Raw genomic sequence first — 19579 nt, 5'->3', positions numbered from 1 at the left:
ATGAATCTGCAAATACTTTAAAATTGTATATTATATATATGCATTATATATAATATATAATAAAATAAGAATGAGAAATAATTCTGTTCACAGTAATAAACATATAATTATAACTAAATCTAATAGAAAAAGTAAAGGATATATATGAAAAATAGAAGCTGCGGTATTATAGGGGTGCCTGAGTGGCTCAGTTGGTTAAGTGTCCAACTTCAGCTCAGGTCATGATCTCATGGTTCATGAGATTGAGCCTCACACCGGGCTCTGTACTGACAGGTCAGAGCCTGGAGCTGCTTCAGATTCTGTGTCTCCCTCTCTCTCTGCCTGTCCCCACTCACGCTCTGTCTTTGTCTCTCAAAAAAAAATAAATAAACATTTAAAACATTTTTTAAAATGATATAATATTATAAATGTACATAAAATTTAAGTGGTATAAGTAGCTCTAAATTAAAAGCTATAATATTATACAATGGTTAAAGTTTTCCAATTTTCTGTGCATATGTGGGGCAGTTTTAATAAGATCTTCAATTTGGAAGGTTGAAATATGATTTTAAAGGCATATAAAGAAAGATGTTTGCAAATTATTGATATATAATTTGAAATATTATTTGAAAATAAGATTATTTGCTGTGGTGCCCTTGACTTATAAGGTATTTTTTCACATTAACATCTGTATCTGTATTGTAAAAGATCCCATAACAAAATATGTATAAACATCTGTATCGTAAAAGATACAATAGACAAAATATGGGGGAGTTTGGGTGGCTCAGTTGGTGGCTTCGGCTCAGATCATGATCTCACGGTCCGTGAGTTCGAGTCCCGCTTCGGGCTCTGTGCTGACAGCTCAGAGCCTGGAGCCTGCCTCCGATTCTGTGTCTCCCTCTCTCTCCCTCCCCCACTCCTGCTCTCTCTGTCTCTCGAAATTAAATGGAAACATTAAAAAAATTAAAAAACAATAGACAAAATATGTGGAATTTACCTGGGAACAGAAACAAAAATCTTTTGTCAGAAAAACGGGTGTGTGTTTAATTAGACAAATGTATAGTGACTTGTATCTACCATGACAGATCATACAGATCATACAGAATAGTTTCACTGCTCTAGAAATCCTCTGCGTTCCACCTATTTTTCCTCCCACCCCTGCTCCAAAACTCCTCACAGCCACTGATATTTTTAGTATCTCCATAGCTTGCCTTTTTCAGAATGTTACATAGTTGGAATCATATAATGTATATAGCCTTTTCAAATTGTCCTCTTTTAGGGCACTTGGGTGGCTCAGTTGGTTAAGCATCTGACTTTTGGTTTTGGCTCAGGTCATGATCTCACAGCTTCATGGGTTGAGGCTCCACATCAGGCTCTGCTTCCATAGCACAGAGCCTGCTTGGGTTTCTCTTTTTCCCTCTCTCTCTGCTCCTCCCCCACTCACACTGCCTCTGTCTCTCTCAAAATAAATAAATAGACTTAAAAAAAACCAAATTGTCTTATTTTACTTAATAATAGGCATTGGCAGTTCTTGCATGTCTTTTCATAGTTGATAGCTCATTTTTTATCACTGCATAATATTCTGTCATCTGGATTTATCTATTTGTCTATTCATTCACCTAGTGAAGGACATCTTGGTTCTTCCAAGTTTGGGGAATTATGCATAAAGCTGCTATAAACATTCATCGCCAGAGTTTTGTGCAGACATAGGTTTTCAACTCCCCTAGGTCAATACCATAAATCACAATTGCTGGATCGTATGTTTAGTTTGGGTAGAAACCGCTTAACCCTCTTCCCAAATGTCTGTAGCACTTTGCATTCACTCTAGCAATGGATGAGAGTTGGTAATTTAATTTATAACTTAGGCCTTCTCTAATTCCCTCTGCAAGATCTTTCTCTTCCTTTCTTTGAAATTCTGTAATACTCTTTATCCTTATTCTGACATTTATCATATTCCTCCTTGCTTCGAAACAAACTATTACAAATTTTCTAATTCATTAGCTTCAAAAAACTGACACGAGATAACTGGCTAATCTAAGAGTTATTTATCCTGAATCCCTCAGGACAGACAGATAGGTCTCCAGCATCTTACAGTAAGTTCTTCATTTAAAATTTTGAAAATTAAAGGTCCATTATCTGTTGAATGAATGAAGAAAGTTCAAATTTTGATGTGTCAGACTATCAAATGGGGCATTTTGTTTTGAAAATCCATATATAATCCCAATGCCCTACGCTAGGCTTGGCATCATACAATTCTCACTATTGCCATTAGTAATATTTTTTCCAGGTGTTTCGTAGCGATTATTTTGTGGGTTAAATACATGGCTGACTCATGTGAAAGGAAATTGCATTTGAAGTTATTGATTCTCTACCACAGCTTTTCAGCTGGAAGAAACAAAAGCTCTCACTGCAATAAGGCTGAACCTTTAAAAAACAATATCTAATGAGGTTAGTATATGTCTTTGACATTTTAGTATCAACCAGAGTGAAGGTCACAGCTGAAAGGTAACAAAGATGATTTTATACAGTAAATAAAAAATGCTACTGAAAATAAAATGAAATACTGCTCACTTTTTATCACCTCTAGTATCAAAAGCATGTTTGTTATGCCTGATTTGGGTACTTCATCCATATTATTCTTCCATTTCATAGATTTTGAATTGAAAAGGGGAGTGCACTTAGTTTTTATGTCAGGGGCCTATATAAATGTGTGCTTTTTATTAATATTCTGCAATTGTACTATTTGAATTTTTATGTTTATCTTTTAAATCTATTTAGTGTTTGGTAGTAATTGTGGGAACATGGTATTCATTCTGTTTGGTGAACTTCCTTCTGAGTTGGGAAGTTTCTTTATCATTTATATTATGACCCTCAACTCTTTCATTTTTGGTGTTTACAACAAAAATATAAGTTTAGCGCTAGGAGAATATGTCAAAGTGGTTTTGGAAAGTAATGGAATGGATTATGGTTAAACCACGAAAAATGTGTGGGCACAGTGCACAACAGGAATTCTTAATTGCTTTTATATTATATATCACTACATAACAGGGGATGGATCTATTAAATTTGTGCTAGATGAAGATAATTATAATATTTAAAATAATTCAATGAAAACGTTCATGAAACAAAAAGCTTCAAATGCCAAAGGCCATATTAAAATGACTATGTTGTCCTCAACATATCTTTGAAACCAAATATTCCAAATTTTATAATTCATTAGTTTTGAAAACTAACATAAGACAAGTGTCTAATCCAAGATTTGTTTTATTTTAGATGAACTCACAAATTCATCAGAAACCAGATTGTCTTTAGAAGACCTCTTCAGGAAAGATTTTGTGCTTCATGACCCAGAAGCTCGGTGGATCAATGGTATGTGCACACATCTGTATGTGCTGTATTTATTTTGAGTTCATGTAACTAAAATGAAATAATTATATTTGGTAGCTAATATTTTAATTAACATTATGCTTCAGCAATTATATATACCAATGTACCATTTAATCAGAAATTAATACCTTGGCTCATGTGAGAGAAAGCCAGTTCCTAAGATAGGTCATCATTCAAATTATTCTCAAGTATTAGATTGTTCTATATCTGCAGTGCCTCATGATTGCTAGTTATGTGACTTTAAGCATGTGCTAAATCTTAGCATTTCTCTGGATAATGCTTTTTGGTGTAGAAATCTATACTTGTAGAAGTTTAGTTTTTGGGAGGCTGCGTATGTAAATGCTTCAAATTTGGCAATCAGATTAGTTTTGCTTTTCTCTGTGTGGCTTTTCTTTTTAAGTTTAAGTGCTACAAACTAGGGAGAATCTTTGCAAAGTTGAAATACTTACATATGACATGGAAATATATCCCACTTTCTTTTTCTGGCTTGGTAAAAAAAAGCCCCAAAAGACAAAAAAAAAAAAAAAAAAAAAAAAACAGAACAAAAAAAGCATCTCGGTTCTTCTTAGGTTAGTTCTGATTTTATTATTGTCAAAAGTTTTAAAAAAGCTTTTAGATTTAAAAAGGAACAATGAAAAATAAAAACCACTGAATGGCTCTATGGACTTTGGTTTTTCTTAATGAAAGGTAATAGGGGAAATTATTGGATAAGAAATGTGTTGGTAAAAAGGAAGTCATGTGTCCATTTCTTGAATATTCCAGTTTGCCTGACCATTCTAATCACTGTGGTTAGATAGCTGTTAATCTTTGCCCTTCACTTTATTTAGAGATAATAACTGTGCTTGTTTTCAAGGCATAGACTAGATTATTTGTATGACAGATAAAAGGAGATTTGCTTTTTCATCTAATAAAGATCATCTTACATACAGCCCATTCTTTCTTCTCTAATATTCTAATTAAGTGCATTTATGCCTGCAAATTAAATGTTAATTTGTGGAAGCTATAAAAAGGATGTAACTTAGTTTGTGAGGGCAGAGGCCAAATCATACTTGTTTACCTGGCTCTGATACAATTCCTGGAGATCAGAAGACACTCACGATTTGAATAAATGAATGAATGTATTTAATTGAAGTCCACTGTTATTTTTAGATAAACTCAAGTTTCAGTTGAAATTGGTTGGGATATGAATGTGTGCCATGGGGATGGTGTTATTGATAGAGAAAACAAAATAGCATTTTATTAACTTATTTGTGTGTTTTCACTTTGAATTGTTCACAATTTTGGGATTTGCCACATTGTTGCCTTGCATTTATGATTACTTTAGACATACACTGTATTTATTTCACATGAGCCCCATGACTAAAGAAGGCTAATATCATTACCAGTCATTGCATGGATGTCTCACAAATGTTTCTTCTCTTTTTAATTTCAAAATCGTCTTTGCACTTGCTAGCACTTCTATTTTCTATTAAAGGAGATGACATAAAAATTGTGGAAAAAATCAGAAGTCAATAGATTTGAACTGTTCAGCAATATTCTGTTTTATTTACCACGGTTTTGGCCAAACTATAGAAATTTGCATAGTCTTTGGAAATCAAGAAAAAAAAATCATGGACTTTTCTCCTTTCTCAGGTGAACTTGGACTATTTAAAGAGGCATTTACTCCTGTGTATAACTGACACTTTGATATTGAAGTGCCAGAGGACTGGACAGATACTTAAGCAGTGAACTGCATGCTAAATTAAGCCACATTTCAATATCTAGGACACACATTCTACTTTAGCACTTTACAAGATACTAAAGTAACATATTTGCAGTCAGTTATTTTCATCATTTTTTTTTCATGATTTCTTTACCAATCATTGGTAAACTTAATCTTGACAAAATATCTTAGGACAAAGCTGCAGTGTTCCTCTCATTATACTCTAAGTAAAATCTAAGACTTAACATGTTTATAAAATAATTTGGCTCAAAAACAAGCTTTTAAACAAGGTGAAACAAAATTTAAACTCTTAGAGGCAGACACTCTTTGTAAATACCCCTGAAGAAATTGACATCCTGTTAGTTGGTAGATTGTATATACTGGGTTGCTTTTCAAGTAGAGGAATAGATTTGTACTCATTCATTTCTCTTATCCAGCTCAGATCTGCTTTCTGGCAATCACTAGATACTTGGCCTATTTACATATTCCTCACATAGCCAGAAAATACAGTGGGAACTCTGTGGATAAAATGTGTAACCTTGGCCTCATTATCACAGATTATATCAAAAGGTGAAATGTGATCTTTCTATTTATGAGATGTCTCACTAGGTTTTCTTAGTATATGCATGGCTTAAAGGAGTCAAAGCTGAGCTCATTTGGAAGCTTCATTTGATTCTTGGAGGTCACCTAGGAGCACTTACTGCATTACTGGTCAAGGAGAAGGAGGGAGTCGAGATGGCCCTGACGTGTCTAGGTTGTTGTGAAGCAATGTCATCCATTATGCTGCTTCTCAACTAATATATCAGTGAACGTCACTGCAGCCTTGGATAGGTGCTCATATTCATGGTTAGCTTAACAACTCTCTTCCCCCAAATCTGCTCATATCCTTGAAATCTCCATTTTTATAGCATTTTTTTCCTAGTTACATCACCTTGAAACCTGGAAATCCATCTTCTATAACATTATTCATCTCCCCACATACATTTGATGATCAATCAATCATCAAAAAAAGACCTAACATTAATTGAGGGCCTTCTGTGTTAGGCTTTGTGCTAGATATTTTCTATACATATTTCATGAATAGCATGTAAAGTTAAGCTACGAACCCCAGAAAACTGAAACTTAAGCAAAAAGTATGTATCCAAAAACACAGCTGATAAGAGATGGACCCTGCTTTCCTCACTATGTTTAAGTCTAAAACTCAACTTCTTTCATTGTTTGACTCTAAGATGCCAATCCCAGTCTCCAGTACACTTTCCAGCTGCTTTGATAATCTCATTGCTATGGATTTCATTGCTGTTGATCCTGTTATCTTTAATATTGCGGTAATGTCCTCTCCATAGGTATATCTCTACGATGTTAATTTATGTGGTCACTAAAAGAAAGATAGATATTTATTGACATGTTTGTGATATAAAAAGTGAATAAAGACGTGTTCAAAACAGTGTTGATGGCATGTTATATCGTATCATCTATATGTGATATGTGTGCAGATGGCTGTGTGCATATGGCTGGATTTTGGCCTGCCTTTTTTTTTTTTTCTTTTTGCCTATACATTATTCTCTCTAAATTTTCTTTAATACATATGTACGTTTATGTGATTTTTATAACTAATTAAGAAAGAGAATGTCCTTCCCATTTTTTCATCACATGGATCTCCAACCAATCCCTCCATCAGTCTCCTTCTCCTGTAAACTAAAACTTTATAAGGCCCAGCTAAAAACTGTTAATGCATTTCTCAAAAAACATCAGATGGACCCCATTGAATAAATTTCAAACTCTTCCCTTTGTAGCAAGCCTCTTAGAATTAAGCTCAGCCTCTTGTCTACTATTCTGCTTTACATTGTATTTCAGACACATTGAACTTCTTGATGTTTTTCATAAGCCGGAAAGCTTTCTTGCTCTATGCCTTTGCCTAAACTATTTTCTCTGCCCCAATCTCTTCCCTAATCTGAAAGCCCAAATTTTATCCCACTTGAAACCCAGTGCCCAAAGATCCAGTGACTATTTTTCCTGCCAGCTGTGAGGGTCACCATCGTCTTCTAAACATCTAAACCTCTAAACTCTCCCATATAGAGACTTCTACCTTGATTATAATTATAACATACCTCATCTCCTTTAATACAGTGCTTCTAAAACTATTGTGAAATGTCACTATTTTTAAATTTAATTAATTTGTTTTTATATCTGACCCTTGAAAGGCACTGGGTTAGGAGTGCCTATTAATATAAATAGTTGATTAATACATATTTTATGTATTACATGTATTATATACGGTATTCTTATAATGGAGTTCAGAGAGAAAAGAAAATGTTCTTAAGAAAATCATAAGGAAAAACAAACAGTACAAGATTAGGGATAACTGTTAACATAAACAGTAGATTAATACATATTTTATATATTTTCCATATCATATACTGTATTCTTATAATGAAGTAAGGTAGAGAAAAGAAAATGTTGTTAAGAAAATCATAAGGAGGAGAAAATACACTTAGAGCACTGTCGTGTATCAAAAAAAAATCTGCATGTAAGTGGACTCACATAATTCAAACCCATGTTGTTATTTCAAGTGTGGCATGAATCAATACTTTTGAAAAATACAACAAAAGTAAATTACTAAAAAAAAAAGATTCCTACATATTCCAAATACAACCCCAAATTCTACCTTACTCTATTCAAGAGTTCTAAAATTATATTTCAAAAATATATTAAATAAAAATGTAATATTGGAATTTTAAAAAAGAACTTTAAATATATCTTTGGAAGACTGGATACAGGCAGTTAATAGAGAGTATTGCTTTTACTCTTCTTTTTGTTAGTCCTAAATCAGAATTAAACAAATATTGAGAGAGAGAGAGAGAGAGAGAGAGAGAGAGAGAGAGAGAGAAATGATTCATATTATATGCCTGTTCTCAGATTTGGAAGAAGCACTAGCCTTGCTGTTTTAAAGATTTTAATGTAATAAATGAGCTTGCCTCCTTCTTGTTAATTAATCTAGGCTAGACTGATGACAACACTACTTAGGATAAACTTTATCTAGATTATTTCTACTTTTTGTTTTGTTAATATTCATAGTAGAGAAGAAATCAGTCTCTAAAATAAGGATGATAGTGGGGGAAATTTTTAATGCAGTTTTGGTAACCTCAGTTTACTCATTTTGAGCTTTTACCCATAACAAATCAGGTGATAACTTGAGAACTTTATCTTCAACTCTTTACCACTAGCCAGTTTCAAAATTTATCCTGTAGGGTATAGATCCTTTAAATCACCTTTTGATAAAAAAATAGATTTTGGATTTTAAATACATGTGGGTTCTAGTAGACAAACTGATGTTAAATGATACAATTGTGAAATGAGGTTTTATTGTGTAGAGCTAGTCTGTCACTGCCTTACCCACTAGTTCAACTATGCAGTGAGATTAGTCCACTTAGACATTTGGGCCTGCAGGGATGTCAGATTGCCCTTGGAGTTTCTAAATGTGTGCTCTCAATTAACCTTATCCCATTGTGGACCAGTGGCCAACCCTTTACTTGCTGACTGTAGTTTGCCAACATCAGCTCTAAGAGACAGAAAGCCCTGAGGAGAGGTGCTTGTATTGTATTCATGTTTGAGTCACCCCAGCAGTTAGCACCCTGCCTGGACTCCTTTTCTGCTCAGTAAATAGTTTGCTTAGTGTAGTGGAGTGAACTATTATATTTTCCTTGATATATAAACGTGGGCCCCTTGATCCATAATCAGTACAGGTTCAGTTCAGCTCCTTTTCTCATGATATGCCTAGATTTTCCTCTGATCTGTGCAAACCTGTCCTTCCCCGTGTCCACCCAGCATGTAAGCTGTTGCACATTGTTTTTGAAAAATGGCTATTTGGGAGGAGCAATGATATGTGAGGCTCTGGATTTAATCATGACTTTATTGGACTTCTGTTGGAACCAGTTCAACCCATCTCCCAAGTGATCTCCAAAAACAGATATTTAAACCTGTTATCTTTTATGTGATGTGTGACCGTATGACATATTGATAGAGGGAAGTCACTAAAATGAGACAAGCCAGGGTCTCAGCAATTTTTTAGAGCCTACCAAGGCTTGTGTTTTGTTTTGTTTTCATTTAAACTGAGGGTAGATAGTCGTTCCTATATGTAGAAACATGGTGAAAATTAAGTAAGCAAAAATGTGTGAATAGCAAAGATAACAAACATAAAGGCAAGAAAAAAAGAAAGGAAAGGTAAGAAAATGTGTAAGTAAAAAAGAAAAGTCTGAAGCCTAAAGATCTTTAAATGGTCAGTATCCTGAATAACCACTTTTAGAGATGATCCAGTCACCTGGTATTTCTCTGTAAATGCCCCCCAGCAGCCTCATCCCGATGAACGGTGTCTGAGATACTGAACAGAAGGTGAAAAGCCACTGTTGTATTCTTCATGAAAAATAAATTATTGAAGTAATATCAATATTATTCCAATAATAGAGGAACTAATATTGGGAGAATCAAACAAATGAATCTCGTTTATTATTTTTTTGTTTGTCACTATTTCATCGTGCTAGAATTTTGGTCTATCCGTTCAGTTTGGTTGTGTTGCAGAAACTTGGATTTTTTGTGCAAAGGGAGATAGTTACAGCTTCTACAGCAATCTCACTCCCAGCCCTCCCTGGCAGAAGATTAACTTTTTTCCCTTATTTTTTGTTTGCTTTTACAAAAATAAAATTATAACCATCAATCAAAGTGTTATTCAAAAATGGTAGAAATGAATTCATGACCGTGAGGTTTGGGGGATAATTTGTATTTTTATTACAGCATAATTTATAAGGACAAAATACTGAATAGATAGCAAGTGTACAAAAGTAGGTATGTGATTAGATAATTCATCTTATGTCTGTTTTTCCATCTCTTTAAAATTGACCTTGTGAAAAAAAATAATGACATTAGAACAGCTCAGCATAAAATGTTAAGTGAAAGTAGTAGAATCTAGAATTACATGATCTTGCATAGAATTATACACACAGTACATTCACAATTACATTACATGCATGTTCACATATGTAGACACAAAGAAAATGATGTAAGAATTCAATATGCTAACATATCCAGTAACTTTCTGATGGAGTGATTATGAGTTACTGTTTTTAATTTTTTCTCCTCTGTTGTCTCTTATCGAAATTTGAACAAGTATGTTGTTACTTTTGTAACATGTAAATAATTACTAAAATTCTCATTAAAATGTAAATTCAGCTAGCTAAATGTTTTGTCACTGTGTAGGGTACTTTTATTTACTGTGTGAAAGCAAGTTAGGTATGTGATGTAAAATGATGAGTGCTTAGGATGTCTGGCAGGGCTGAGGAGTGTGGAGGCCTACAAGATGTGAAAGAAGACACTAGAAATAGAGTCTCATCTCTGGTATACCCAGAGATGAGCCCCCACCCCTGCAACGCTGGGATAAAAGACAGACTCTTCTCTTTTTGCCCAAAGACCGACGTGAGAGGTTCAGAGAGAAGCACAGGTTGTTACTGAGATTGGGAGAAGGGGAATGTTCTAAGAGCGATGCTGGACTTTTTTTCTTTGTAATTTTTATTTGATTATAGTTGACACACAATGTTACGTTAGTTTTAGGTGTACAGCGTAGGGTTGGGCAGATCTTTCTGTTATGCTGTGCTCCTCATAAGCATAGCTACCATCTGTCACCATGTAATGCTTTTGCAATACCAGTGACATATTCTTAATGCTGTATCTTTCATTCCTGTGACTTATTCTGTAACCAGAAGCCTGTATCTCCTATTGCCCTTCACCTTTTTTCCCCACACACCCCCTCCCCTGGCAGCCATGTTTGTTCTTTGTATTTACACATCTGGTGCTGCTTTCTGTTTGTTTGCTTATTGTTTTGTTTTGTTTTAGATTCTACATTTCAGTCAAGCAGAATCAGACCTCTACTGCTTTAAGGGGTGCAGATTCTTAGGACAGCAGTTTTACTCCCTCTTTCCCAAGAGTTTGGGACAGAATATTCCCTGTATTTTACTAGCGTTCTTTTTTCTCTCAGTGATAAAAACATATTAGAGAGAATTGATTAGTGAGGTTAAAGGTATAGTTAATTGTTATCCTGGTCATTGTTCTTTTTTTTTTTTTTTTGGAGTAACATGTGTCAAAATATCTTACAATCTTACATAATTTCCTGCCAAGATTAAAAAGTACATACAGAAGTATACCATTAAAACATTTTTACGTATCTCTAATTACCAAAGATGTTTTCCTTATTGCTTTATGACTTATATGTCATATTGTGCTTTTACTGAAGTTTAATCTACATTAAATGACTTGGAGTAAAAAATAAAATCAAAATATTTTCTATAAAAATCATACTATGGCAACCTTATACACTAACTGCAAGTGTTCAAATTTTTGTTTGAAATTCAAATCTAAATAGTTTTTAAAGGAAATATTTTTAAGATTCTAGCTTATCTTAAAATGACATAATTTATACTAAACACTGAGGGAGAATAGGGAAATGGATTTACCCATAAAATTCAGTGTTAACATTTCAAGGAAAAAATTTCAGGAAAACGATAGTTCTATGTTTTATAAATACAATGATTACCTTAGAGAATTTAAAGGGAGATGGAAGTAGAAACCAGACTTTAGATTAAGAGAACTAAACTTTGATGTTACAACCTACTTTTCAAATAGGAAACTGTGTTTGGTTTTCCTTCAAAGAAGGAAAAAGGAATCTGAGTTTGATGAAACAGTTATGTTTAAAGTTAATCAGCAAGCATTATTTAGTTTTAACTGTAGGCCCTGCACAGGTTTTTGTATATTTCAAGTGGGATCTGTGGGCATTTGAAAGGTTTGTGATAAAATAAATAGTGTTCTCATAGACATAGTGCATTTCACACAATTGTGGTTGCTCTAGGCTTTGTAGGCCCAGGGACCGAGTTTGTCAATACAAATGTAGATTAATAGACACTTTGACATCGAACCTACCTTTCCATCAATTTATTCATTTATCTTTTTATACATTAAAGACTATTTATGGGGTATTGCCAACAATGCTTATGGACACAAAAGCATAAAGATGAATAGAGACAGCCTTTCGCACTGGGACATTATGAATATTTGGATTCTTTCTCCATTGTGCACAGAATCTTTTCTGGTATCTAGGATTTAAAGAAGTGAAATTAGTAATCAAAGGCTGTAATTGGGCAGAACTTAGAAATAATGAGATTTATAAGACATATTCAATCCAAAGTGCGATGAGGTTTGATTAACATTTTTTTCCCCCAGTTGGAAACATATATCCATGTCCCACATCTTTCTCTCAGGTATGATAGAGGAGACACACTAGCACATTTTGCTTTTTGAACTATTCTTTGTTCTTTTTGCCTCCACTTTATTTGATATAGTCTTCACATATGTATTAATAGTTATTACTAACATACACGTGTACCACTGACAAGTTTACAAGATACAAAATGTGAGTAAGGTACCTAGAGTATTTAGAAACTAGATGAAAATTCAGTGATAGATTTCTGGATTATTTTTTGAATCATATAAAACAGTTGGAACTGTAAGAAATTAATTTGAGGTAAAGATAACTAGAGGTCCTTATGGAAGAGATGAAGTTTGGTGTCCCTGTAGAGGGCATGTGAGCATAGAAGAAAGAGGGCATTGCTGGGAAAACAAGACTGTATTGTGACAGTGTCATAGATATTAGCAAAATATGTAGGATTAAAGGATGCTATTGCTGTGTGTGTGTGTTGTAAGTGTGTGTTTAAAATTAATGGTGAAAGAACATGAGGCACACGGGTGGCTCAGTCAGTTGAGCGTCCAACTCTTGATTGCTGCTCAGGTCATGATCTCATGGTTCATGGGAACAAGCCTGGCATCAGGCTGTGTGCTCACTGTATGGAGCCCGCTTGGGATTCTCTCTCTGTCCCTTTTTCTTTATCCCTGCCCTGCTCATGATCTTTGTCTCTCAAAATGAATAAATAAACTTTAAAAAATTATTTAAAAATTTATGGTAAATGAAGTTGATCAATTTACTATTGACATATAATTAAAATATTAATACTGTTATTTTACTGTGCTTGTTATATCTTAATTTCCTTTAGTGGATTTAATCTTTTATTAGATCACCTTTTGAAACAGAAGAATTTGTGGTTGCTCTGATGATTATCAGCTATTTTATTTTCATTAGAATTAAAATAGGAGATGCTGGTAATAGGAATTTCACCTAATAGGTGAAATTTTTATAGTTGCATCAAAAACCATTTAATCAGAAACTGGTCAATAATACATCAGAATTTATTATTACTTTTCTACTTTTCTAGGATATTTCCACACGTTATTTATTTGTATTTCTTTGAAAAACCTTCTCTGGAAGTCAGAGTGGCCATTAATTTTCTGTTATAAATGAGTGAATTGAGGCAAAAAAGGTTGTCTTCACTTCTTTGCAATTAAAAATCAGTAATGAGCTCTAGCTAGAATCCAGTCTTCATGTTCAATTTTGGGTATGATACACTGGAGTAGATAAAATGTCTTAGGTGAATTTTTTGTGTTGTCCTTAAACTAACATTTAATAATGTTTATAAATTAAAAAAAATTGATAGCTTAAGGAAAGGCATATTAATGGAAAGACCTAATAATAAGTGAAAATTTTCTTTGACATATCTGTCTGAATTTGATTAGAATTCTTAGGTAATTGTGAGAAAATATAATCATTTTGTATCATTGATTGTAACTGTAATTAAAAAAAAAAAACTCTTGCAGCAAACCAAAATAACAACTTACGTTTACATGCTTTTAATTAATCTTCCTTTCCTTGAGTCACATTTTCTGTTTGTGTGTGTGTGTGTGTGTGTGTGCACGCACATGTGCATTTCTTTCTAAGCTAATTTTTCTTCATCAGCTTGGTCATGTAGTTAGTTTGGAGACCATTGAGATCTTTAGATAGCACACAGTCAACTATTCCATTAGTTTGCATTGAATAAACAAGTATTAACATGTAAGCACATTTCAGAAAGTCTTTAGGAGAATTGCTAGAGATAATATTGTTTATCATTAAATGGCTAATACTCTCTATGGTAAATCATTTCAAGCACAAACATTGAGTCAACTGAAATATTCTATCCATTTGGTTTCATGTGTGTTCATGTGTTGTGTTCATACATAACAGGAGGTTTATCAGATGTAGTTCTACTTCTTTTCTATATTTGCCTTTTATTTTTGGTTTTGATGCAAATTAAATGTTATTTTAATATACTTTAGGGATACAAAAATGATGTTATAATATCTTCCTTCATCAATTTATTATTAATGATAATGATAAAAGTTGTGCTTTTGGGAGGGGGCATCTAATAGCCAGAAGTCATGATTTGCATTTTTAATTTATTATATCTAATTTTATAGTTTCCTAAGTAGAGATATATTCCTTTTATAAATAAAGAAACTGAGGTTTAAAGCAAATAGATAATTTGTTTCAAGTTCACACAGCTATTCAACATAGTACTGCAAAACCTAGCTGTAGCAATCAGACAAAATATATATCCAAACTGGTAAGGAAGAAGAAAAAATTTCACTATTTACAGATAACATGATACTCTACATATAAAACCCTAAAGAAGCCACCAAAAAACCACTAGTTCTAATAAATAAGCTCAGTAAAGTTGCACAATACAAAATTAATATACAGAAATCTGTTGAATTTCTATACATTAATAATGAAGTAGCAGAAAGAGAAATCAAAGAAAAAACATTTACAGTTGCATCAAAAAGATTAAATTAGGAATAAACTTCACCAAGGTAGTGATAGATCTATACTCCAAAACGGATAATGCACTGATGAAATAAATTGTAGATGGCACAAATGGAAAGATATTCCTTGCTCATGGATTGGAACAATGAGTATTGTTAAAGTATCCCTACTCCCCAAAGCAATCTACAGATTTAATGCACTCTCTCTGAAATAGTAGCATTTCTCACAAAACTACAAATAGTAATACTGTAATTTGTGTGGAACCACAGAAGTCCCTGAATAGCCAAAGCAGTCTTAAGAAAGATGAACAAACTGGCGATATCACAATCCCAGAAATCAAGATATACTACAAAGCTATGGTCATCAAAACAATACAACACTGGCACAAAAATAGGCACATTATAATGGAATAGAATATAGAACCCAGATAAACCCACACTTATAAAGTAAATTAAGCTCTAACAAAAGAGACAAGAATACATATGAGGAAAAGACAGTCTCTTCAACAAATGTACTGCGAAAACTGGATATCTACATGCAAAATAATGAAAGTGGGCTACTTTCCTGTATCATATACAAAAACAAGCTCAAAATGTATTAAACACCTAAATGTGAGACCTGAGACCATAAAACTCCTTAAAGAAAACATGAACAGTAATTTCTTTGACATCAGCTCTAGACATGTCTCATTAAGCAAAAGAAACAAAAGCAAAAATAAACCATTGAATTACACTACAAAAGAAAGTTGTTTGCGCAACAAAGGAAACCCTCAACAGAGCAGCATGGCAACTTACTCAATGGGAGAAAGTGTTTACAAATGTTATATCCCATAAGTAGAGTTAATATCCAAAATATATAAAGAATTTATACAAGTCAATAGCAAAAAAAAAAATAAATAATTTGATTAAAATGGGCAGAGGGCCTGAATATATATTTTTCTAAAGAAGATGTACAAATGACCAATAGAACATATGAATAGCTACTCAACTTCACTAATCATCAGGGCAATGAAATCAAAATCATAATGAAATAATTACTTCCCCCAGTCAGAATGGCTAAAATCAAAAAGGCATGAAATAACAAGTATTGTCAAGACAGGGAGTGAAGGGAACCCTCATACACTGTTGGTGAGAATGCCAACTGGTCCAGCCACTGTGGAAAACAATATGGAGGGTTTTCAAAAAACTCAAAATAGAATTACCATATTATCCAGCAATTCCACTATTGGGTATTTGCCCAAAGAAAATTAAAACACCAATTCAAAGAGAGACATGCACTCCTATGTTCATTGCAGCATTGTTTACAACAGTCAAGATATAGAAGCAACCTAAGTGTTCATTCATAAATTATTGGATAAAGAAGAGTTGGTATATACATACAACGAAATATTTTTCAACCATAAAAAAAGAATGAGATCTTGACATTTTTGACAACCTGGATGGACCTAGAAGGTATGATGCTAAGTGAAATCAGTCAGAGAAAGACAAATACCATATGATTTCACTCATAATGTGAAATTTTTTAAAAAAATTTTTTTTTCAACGTTTATTTATTTTTGGGACAGAGAGAGATAGAGCATGAACGGGCGAGGGGCAGAGAGAGAGGGAGACACAGAATCGGAAACAGGCTCCAGGCTCTGAGTCATCAGCCCAGAGCCCGACGCGGGGCTCGAACTCACGGACCGCGAGATCGTGACCTGGCTGAAGTCGGACGCTTAACCGACTGCGCCACCCAGGCTCCCCATCATAATGTGAAATTTAAGAAACAAAAGAAACTAACAAAAAGACAAAAAAATGACTCTTAAATACAGAGAACAAACTGGTGGTTGCCAGATGGGAAATGGGTGGGGGGTTGGGTACAATGGATAAAGGGGATTAAGAGTAAACTTTTGATGAACACTAATATATAGAAATGTTGAATCATTATATTGTATATCTGAAAATAAAAAAAATAAAAGGTATCAGAATCAGAATTTAAGTTCACATATTCTACTGTTAAACTCAGGTAATGACGAACATTTTAACTATTAACAAATGTAAGCTTAAGGAATAGACTATTAAGAGAAAGACCAAAAGTAGAAAAATATAATTTTTAAAAATAAGATTGGGGTGCTGGGTGGCTCAGTAGGTTAAGCATCCAATTCTTGGTTTTGGCTCAGGTCATGATCTAATGGTGTGTGAGATCAAGCCTCATGTTGGGCTCTGAGCTGACAGTACAGAGACTGTTTAGGATATTCTCTCTCTCTCTTTCTCCCTCTCCCTCTGTCTGCCCCTCCCTTGCTCATGCTCCTCTCTCTCACTCTCTGAAAATAAATAAACATTTATATATATATATATAAATGTTTATACATATATATATAAATGTTTATACATATATATAAATGTTTATATATATATATAAAAGTTTGTGTATATATAAATAAACATATATACACATATATGATTAATATATGCTATATGTCTATGTCTATATCTATAGACATATATCTCTACATATCAATAATTTCTATCTCTATATCTATAGATAGAGATATAGATATATATAGTTAATATAGGAAAAAGTAAATTTTCTTTAATCAGTTTACATAAGACCTCTGAAATAATATGCACACACGACTGGAATTTAAAGCTTAACTTGAATAGAGAACAGAGTATTACACTGAGATTCAGCAGTCCTGGCTCAATAGTTGAATATTCATCTTGGGCAAACTTCATCAGCTTGCTGGACCTCAGATTCTTCATCTGCATGATAAGAGGGTTTGATTGAAAAAAATCATAGAATTTCTCCAGTTTTCTCATTTTGGAATTATACAAATCTGTATATTGTAACACAATAGGCCCTCAAGCAAATGACTGTATGGCTAGTGCATATTTCTAAACTGTGTATCATCCAGTTTGGTGGAAATTTATTATTAGTTAGCACTATTAGTGTTAGTATTTCACAGTTCTCTGCTGTCACTTTCAAAACTTGATGCTACTCTTTGTCACTTTCTGATGGACTTGCTAAATGACATGAGTTAAGCTGATAATCAAATTTATGCTTTTAGGTAAGATGCCAACACTTTTTTTTTTATCATCACTAATGACTTAATGCCCTTAATGCAGTATATATTTATTTATGTGTTAAAATATGAATTTTGCCTTGTTTCAAATGATAATTGAGTGTTTGGGACAGGGTGAAGAGTCTGAAAATGAGATATTCTGGTTATGTCATCTTTTATACAACTTTTATAGTGGAACTTTTTCTTTGATACATACAAGTGGAAAGAGTAGTGCAATGAACCTTCAAGTAATTATCCCCAATTTGTTATCATCACCATCATCTTATGAATGTTGTGTCATCCAAGGAAAGAGATATGAGTGTGAATAACTAGGTTTGGAAAAGCTAAAGGAATAAATCTACTTGAAGCAAGAGAATTAGTATCCAGTTGTTGGAGATGAGCTCAAGGGAAGAATTGTATGTTGATCCTAATTGCTTTCTGGAATTGTGCTAATTCTGAATGACAGCATTCATTAAAAGTATATACAAGCTGGGGTGCATGGGTGGCTCAGTTGGTTAAGCATTTGACTTTGGCTTAGGTCATGACCTCGCGGTTTGGGAGTTAAGCCTCACGTCAGGCTCTGTGCTGACAGCTCAGAGCCTGGAACCTGCTTCAGACTCTGTCTCCCTCTTTCTCTGCCCCTCCCCCTGCTTGCATGTGCGCGCTCTCTCTGGCTCTAGCTCTCGCTCTCTCTCTCAAAAGTAAATGAACATTAGAAAAAAAGTTACAAAATAACTTTAAGAAAAGAGTGTATGCAGGGAAGCAGACCAGAATTATGAGCTAGAATTCCTGAAATATGGTTGTGGAAATTCTGACCTAGAAAAGCAAGGAATTAGAGGTGTTATCAGAAGCATCATTGGATATGAAAGGTCATCCTGTGAGCAAGAGATCAGATTGATTTTGTGGACTTGAGTTTACAAAATGAAAGTCAGGAAGGGTGGGTGTCTGATCAACTATGATAAATCCAAACTGGCAAGTTCAGTTTTCCAACTTTTTGTGAGGATGAGCTAGAAAATAGTGAGTTCTTCATCCCTGCTAATACTATAGAGAGGTTGGGTAATCATGTGATAAGAGTACCTTACTAGGATTCATGCAATTGATATGAGGTTATAAAAATGACCTCTAAGGCCAACTTTAGTGCTAAGATTTTGCCATTTTATCTCCAAATCAACATAAAGGTTTTGTCTACACCACTATTTTTATAGTTCTTTGGTTTAGGAAACCAGTTGGTTTAGGTCTAAAGTAGTTCCTAGGGAAGGGTGTCAGCTTTCACAGAAATTTCTCCACTTCTCATTTGCATACAAGAAACATTCAGTATATGATATGAAGCTCTTTTCACTTTGGTTTGACTGGCCATATGGAGTTGCTGAAAAATAATTTAAAAACTGATCCCATTTTGCACTTTCAGTTGATAACACCTCTGTATCCTCCTTTGTGCTGTCAATACCCATGCCAGTTTTAATGAGCTTGAACATTCATTGCTGGGGCTGTGTACCCAAGCCATTAACCTGTCACTGCCGTCTGCTTGCAAATAGCATCTGAAAGCAGGTAGCTCACAGCTACCTGGTCTCTGATGATATTTAATTTGTAAGTGAAAAACAGTACAGATATTAATGAGTTGTATGTGTATGTTTCCCTGTTTCCTGGGAGTGTGAATGTTAACTTGGTTTTCTGCCATTATTTCTGTCACTCACACCCATGTGAAATGTATTTATTTCAAATATTGAACTACTTAGGT

At 33.9% G+C, this 19579-nt stretch overlaps 1 protein-coding gene across 2 annotated transcripts in view; it reads left to right on the top strand.

The window, feature by feature from the left end:
• DPP10 (dipeptidyl peptidase like 10) overlaps positions 1–19579 on the top strand; it is a 635980-nt gene that overhangs the window by 170576 nt on the left and 445825 nt on the right. For both annotated transcript variants that reach the window (XM_027055933.2, XM_027055935.2), the window contains exon 3: positions 3253–3348. In XM_027055933.2, coding sequence (XP_026911734.1) covers positions 3253–3348 — 96 coding nt within the window. The remainder of the gene's footprint in view (positions 1–3252; positions 3349–19579) is intronic.

The sequence above is a fragment of the Acinonyx jubatus genome, chromosome C1, assembly GCF_027475565.1.
Source record: "Acinonyx jubatus isolate Ajub_Pintada_27869175 chromosome C1, VMU_Ajub_asm_v1.0, whole genome shotgun sequence".
NCBI classification, from domain to species: Eukaryota; Metazoa; Chordata; class Mammalia; order Carnivora; family Felidae; genus Acinonyx; species Acinonyx jubatus.
Note: the sequence above shows the minus strand (reverse complement) of the source record. Positions and strands in the feature narration are given on the sequence as shown.